General features: G+C 27.8%; 1 protein-coding gene across 1 annotated transcript; it reads left to right on the top strand.

Annotated features, from left to right (window-relative positions):
- Nucleotides 1–111: 111 nt before the first annotated feature.
- On the top strand, nucleotides 112–2060 carry LOC126895231 (52 kDa repressor of the inhibitor of the protein kinase-like). The gene is made up of 4 exons (XM_050666863.1): nucleotides 112–208; nucleotides 283–441; nucleotides 538–1386; nucleotides 1459–2060. Exons 1-4 carry the CDS (start codon nucleotides 112–114, stop codon nucleotides 2058–2060), a joined length of 1707 nt encoding a protein of 568 aa, XP_050522820.1.
- Nucleotides 2061–7135: the final 5075 nt, after the last annotated feature.

Raw genomic sequence — 7135 nt, 5'->3', positions numbered from 1 at the left:
GTTCTGGAGCGGTGTGCAAATATTGTGCTATATTTTATCATAACTTTACCGGTAAAGGTGCACATCAAAAACCCGGCGTATTAGTAACAAAACCATTCAATAAATGGAAAAATGCAATTGAAATTTTTAGCACGCATAAGGACACAGAGTATCATAAAAACAACGTTTTTTTTGCTGAAAATTTTATTTCCATATATTGCAACAAACAGTTAGATATTTGTCAAAAAATTGATTCGGCACGTGCTAATCAAATAGTTGAAAATAGAAAAAAATTAACACCAGTTATTCAAACAATAATTTTGTGTGGTCGTCAAGAATTGGCTCTTCGTGGTACATCTGATTCTGGACCACTCACTTTAAATGAGCCAGTTCACAATGATGGTAATTTTAGAGCTCTTCTGCGAATGCGAATGAACTGCGGTGATAAAATGATGACTGATTGTATTGAAAATGACACATTTAAAGCTATGTATTTAAGTCCTACTATTCAAAATAATTTAATTGATATAATTGGAAAAATAATTCAAAATTGTTTAGTGGATAGAATCAATAGGGCAAAATCATTTTCAATTTTAGTAGACGAGACGACTGATATATCGCGAATTGAACAAATGTCACTTTGTATTCGATATATCGATGAAGATCCTGAACATCAATTCATTTTACGTGAAGATTTTTTAAAATTCGTGTCGGTAGAAAATACGACTGGTAAAAATTTAGCCAATATCATTTTAGATAGTATTAAATCTCTTGGAATAAATCCGAAGTATATGGTAGGACAAGGATACGTCAGGGCGGCTGCAATGAGCGGAAATTTCAAAGGAGTGCAAGCAATTATTCGAAAAGAATATCCGGCCGCACTTTACGTACAGTGTAGTGCTCATTCANCGCTTTACGTACACTGTAGTGCTCATTCTTTAAATTTGGCTCTCTCTCATTCCTGTAGTATTCAACATATTCGTAACTGTATTGGTACCATAAAATCGGTGGGAAATTTCATTAAAGGTTCAGCAATACGAACCGAAATTTTAAAAAAATACATCAAAGAACAATTTCCTGAATCTAAGTGGACCAAACTTACATCAATGTGCGAGACACGTTGGGTAGAAAATCACGACGGACTAATAAGATTTACAGAAATTTATAAGATAATTTTTAATACATTGGAAGAATTACAGTTCACTCGTGATATTGAAACGTCATCAAAAGCATTACAATTTGGAAAAACTATTATAACGAGTGATTTTGTAATAAGTATTGTCTCAGCATCTATACTTTTTTCCTTAACATTGTCACTGTGTAAGAATTTACAGTCTGTAAATTGTGATTTAACCGAAGCAATGGCGTATGTTGATATTGTGATACACGAAATAAATGATATGCGAAGTAATATGGATAATACTTTTTCCAATATTTTTAAAAAAGCTGAGGCTTTTATAAAATCAATTAATGACGAAGAATGTATAAGAATACCTAGAATTGTTGGACATCAAAAAAATCGAAGTAATATTGTCGTGAATTCACCTGAAGAATACTACCGTATTACAATAGCTATTCCTTTTTTTGACGACTTCATTGAACAGCTTCAAACAAGGTTCAATAATCATAAAAAAATAATTTCTTCATTGCACAAGTTATTACCAAAAACATGCGATAAATTTGAAATTGATTTAAATGATTTTGAAATATATTCAGAATTTCTGGATTTGGAAGTACTGCCACAAGAAATTAAACTGTGGAAAAGAAAATGGACTGACGAACTAGATGTAGACCGTCCAAATTCGGCTATCGAAGCGTACATTAAATGTAATTATGAATATTTTCCAAATGTATCTTTTCTTTTGAAAATATTAGCTACATTACCAGTTTCGACTTCTACACCAGAGCGCTCATTCTCTACTATGAAAAGGCTAAAAAACTTTTTACGAAATTCATTTGGTCAAGAACGTCTTACAGGTCTAGCACTTTTGAGTGTGCATAGACAAATTAAAATAAATCCAGACGATGGCATCGACAGTTTTGCAAAAGAAAAAAAAAGACTGATAGACTTTGTGCTATAAAAATGTATTATTTTAAAATTTAAACTGAAAAATGACTCATAAAATTTTGTATTGTATTGTATTATAATTTTGTATTTTAACTTTAGTATACTTCAAAAGGTAAATTTTGTAAAATAATGACAAAGGTAGGTCATAACATAAAGTATAATATCTTGTTGTATAACCTAACTTAATAGTAAGACAATTTTTTTTTGTTTATGTAATGTATTAGTATTTTTTTAAAATTATTTAAAAACATATAATTTGGTTAAAAACCCGCCCCAAAAATTTGTTCCAGTTACGGCCTTGNGTTTTCTCCGAATTGAAATAAGAATAAAAAGAAACAATTATCAGTCACAGCCCTGTGTTGTTGTCGGCTGACTTTTACGCGTTTTATTTATATATGAAAAGAACTTGTTTTAATTATTTATCTTTTGAAGAAGTGCGAATTAAATACTTTTAAATATATATAAACATATCGAGATATTTATCAAATCATTTTACAGCAATTTGCAAGAATAAAAGAAGTAAGTAATTTTATGTTATCCCAATTATTTGGAGTTAATAAATTTGAGTAAAGGATGACAAAGCAATAGATCATTTATTAAATTAATATCTTAAAGTGTCAATTTTGACTGGTTGGTTAAAGAAGTTATACATAATCACGTTATATGGTATTCGTGAACTGGCTCTGCCGTTTCGTTGCCTTACAGATGTTTTAAAAAACCTAGCGTGATTTCTACTGTATAAGTTAAGCTCTGGTATTCGTGAACTGGCTTCGCCGTTTCGTTGCCTCTTAGTTAGGACATTAGAAACTAACCAGACAAAACTTTATTACACCTCGAATAGAGGTACTATGTCTATTATTTTTATATCTACTTGTCTTTGTCGTTCTAAACCCTCGAACCATACGACCCCGATAGAACCACAACATCAGGTTCTCACTGTACCCATCACCCATTGCTCATTTTCATAATTTTTATTTTATCGATTATTGCTTATTATTTTTGAATTATAACACAACTATGCAACGACCCCTCTATGCCGCGACCCCACTGTGCTGGGTTTTTTTTATAAAATTTTGTATTTAATGATATCAATTTTAAACTTGCAAATTTAACTAAAAAAGGTTAAATATTCAATAATTTTAGATGTTAAACTTTCATAAAAATCAACTTTAAAGGACCAAAAATAGGTTAAACACGGAATTTTCAATCAAAAATTTGCATGGAATATTTTTAACATATTAAAAATTATAATCAATTTTTAAAAGTAAATACTCGTTTTTATAAATTAATAATAATGAAAAAAAAAGAGGAAAATGGAAAAATCTAATTTCAGTGATTCAATTTAAATTTGATAAGGATCCAAGGAATTTTAAATTTTTTTCCATCTCAAAAAGAATTAAGAAGAAAATGCAAAAAAGAGCCATTTAATGAAAGTATCCTTCAAACGTCTTACCCCGAGTGTGAAACACTGAAATGTGAATGACTCAACAACCGTAAATCACAAGTATATTCGTATAAAAAGAACAATTTAAGCTAGTTAGAAAATTCAAAGTCGTTTCTTTTAACGTAGGAGTAAAAATGTTAAAAATAAGTTTAAATTTATATTCAATTAAGTTAGATTCATATAACTTTTATAAAATTGATGGACTCATTACTATGGCAAATCCTTTTAAGGTATTTTAATATAAACATGATATAGAAATATAAAATCAAAAACTTGAAATCGAGAATTTTTACCCAAAAATAACATACTTTTGAATACGGCAGTCATTTTTACCAACAAGATAAACTTAAGTTAAAGATTTTTTTTTATATTTAAGTTTAATACATATGCTATAATTTAAGATATATATTAGTCAGTATTTTTGAAAACTTTTCAAAAGTAAAATATAATAGGTTAATTTTTTGTAAAAAAGTTATCTATTTGATTCCTCCCTGTAGTCAGGTGAATGGTCAGATTTTCAAAAATAATATACCAAATATTAGGTAAATATCAAATGTATATATAAAAAATAAAATTGTTTTGATCCATACATTTTTGAAAAAGTTATGACATTTTTAAGTAAAGGAAGTTAAAATAATGTCGAAAAATACCGATTTTTAATAAAAGAATAGTATTTACGTGAAAAAGAGTGAAATTTGTTCAATTTTTGAGGTTAATGTCTGCTAATAGATATGATTTCTAATTTTTGACGTATCGTTTAAAGAAATCGATCTAGTAAGAGCTAAGAATGAGTGGTAACAGACACAAAAGAAAAATTTATAGTAAAATTAATACCTTCTTAGCTTGGCATCGAAGCTAATAAATGTCTAATTATCAAGCTGAGAACACAATATGAAGTGTAATACCTATGGACAACAGTTATTGAGTTTAAAAAAAATTAGAAAAATACATTTATTTTCAATTTATTAAAAACAAAAATAGTAAAATTTATATCACATTAATAATTTTATGGTTTAATAATAGAATTTTAATTATTTACAATTTCAGTACAAACTTAGTTATTTTACATGTAAAATTCCCCTAAAACTACTGGATTTATTGTTCTGATGTGTTGTTAAAATATAATCATTAATTTTCTATTGAATGAATGTTTGATACGACTTGTCCAAACTGCTTTACAAAAGAAAAAGATTTGATCAGAAGATACAGGTATTCATAGAATAAGATCTGAAAAAGATGATGTTGAGTTTCATGATATATTTCTTGCATTAATAATCGCAAAATTAATTTCGTCTTCTACTACATTGAAATAATTGCTCAATTAATTTTTGTTTAAAATTAATATTAAAGTACACCTAGCACATTGGGGTCGCGGCACAGTGGGGATGTGGCATAGTTGGGTCCAGTATAAATGATATCTGATAGTAATTAAAATCACTATCATAAAAAACTCATGGATCCAAATCTGTAGATATTGTTTAATTTAAAAAAATTAATGAATTATTCCAAAAGCTACATGATCTCTTATTTCATTATTTACATTCTGATTACAAGTTTTATGATTTATAAGTGTAATATATGAATAAATAAATATATACAGAGTGATCGAAATCTGGTAAGACATTTATTATTATATTATATATTATAAGAAACTATTGAGAATTTAAAATTTTTGTAAAAAGAAAAATTATTAAGTTTATAAAACTCTACAATAATAGGAAGTTAAATAAATTTTTGTTTAGGGGTAAAAATGTTTATTTATAATTTTTTTAAATGGGAACCACTATTTATTAACACGCTTATATTAATTTCACTTGTATGTTGTGGGTTTGTTTGTAAATCTCCACGCGCCACGTGTTATTATTCTCGCGTATCCCGTCGTCTATGACCTTGAGACTAGACTGTCAAACGCATTTACCCCACCCCACTCACCACTCGACAATAACAATGTTTTCCTACAAAATTTTATTTTTGGTTTTCGAACCCGTACACGCGTGCCTGTCATTAATTATATTTATACATAAACAAATTTTTATTTGACTGACCAATACCGCCCGCGACTAATGCGCCTTACGTATATATATTTATATATTCCTACCGCCGCTAACGCCGTTTATACCTTAGTTATAACGTTCCCCCCGCCCACAAAACACGGCTATACCACGTGCATTATACGTTTACGTACTTAAGTCGCTTTACATGTATATATATATATTCTAATTACTATTAAAAATATATATTAACACGCTTTATTCTCATTAAGAGATATAATGTGTATTCATTCCGATTACAAATGATGATTCCCGTATCGTCATTTTTCATCACTACCACCATGTTCCGGGAGTGGGTAATTTACGCGTCTGCTGCTTTCCTTGGATGTGGGAGCCGTTTCTCAGACTCCCTCCCAGGGATCGAACCCTGTTTTCCCGTTACCCGTTACAACTATGATATTGATAGTAACTACTATCATAACATGAAACTAAAAAGTGAAAAATAAATATAGTTTAAAAAAACTAATGAACCACGCTTTTAAAGCACATCGAACTAAAAAGTTAAAAATAATTTTTAAAATAAGCTTAAAACAATAATACTAGTATTTTTCGTTCAATATTGTTTTAAGCTTATTTTACAAATTATTTTTAACTTTATAGTTCCATGTTTGTTTAGTTTTTTTAAACTATATTTATTGTTAGATCCTTTAATCTACAAAACCATAGACTTAGATTAATAACACACCGAAAACTCGATTTGAATCTATTATTGTTATCACTCATTTAGTTCGTAGTAAATTTTTATAACTAATTTACCTGTCATAACTTGATCAATAAAATTTGGTTTATGCAACAGCAAATAAAAATAATGACTTCTGTATTTAATACAGTAAAATGACAATAGAAATTTGGCTTAAAATCGCTTAATTTTAACGGATGAACGGTTAATCGGATAAAAAAAATTATAAGAACAAAATTGTCTGTAATTTTTTTTTCTATCAAAATATAAAGTTAAAAATAAGAGTTCCCATTTATGAAAATTATAAATAAGGGTTTTTATCTTTGAAGGGACGAAAAAAATAATGGTTTTACTAAATATTATTGTAGAGTTTTTTGAATTTGATATTTTTTCTCTATAATAAAATTTAAAATTCTCAATATTTTCTGAGAAAATGAGTGTCTTACCAGATTTTAATCACCCTGTATATATATTAATAATATATAAATATAAATAGTACTTATCTTAAAAAATATAATGATTCATACATTTTTCAAAAAATTATAGCATTATAGAGTTTAAAAAGAATTTTTTTTACAAAAATCGTATTTTTTATTAACTTTGATGACTGTTTTCATCATGAAAACAAAATAAAGTCCGGAATTTTTTTTTCCATAATAAAGTACATTACATTAGCTTTAATTTAAGATATATATAAAAGTGTCAGACCTTCCGGAACACTTTCAAAAGTTACGTTGAAAAAGTTGTCATTTTAAATCCCCCATGTGGGCAGATAAAGGGTCAGATTTATAAAAAAAATATACCAAATGATAGGTAAAGACATCAAGCATCTATAACAATAAATTATATTGATTTAATCGTTATTAAAAAAGTTATAGCAGTTTATAGCAAATAAAAATAAGTTTTAATAATGT

This window comes from Daktulosphaira vitifoliae, unplaced genomic scaffold (assembly GCF_025091365.1).
Source record: "Daktulosphaira vitifoliae isolate Bord-2020 unplaced genomic scaffold, ASM2509136v1 Scaffold_1, whole genome shotgun sequence".
Lineage (NCBI taxonomy): Eukaryota > Metazoa > Arthropoda > Insecta > Hemiptera > Phylloxeridae > Daktulosphaira > Daktulosphaira vitifoliae.
Note: the sequence above shows the minus strand (reverse complement) of the source record. Positions and strands in the feature narration are given on the sequence as shown.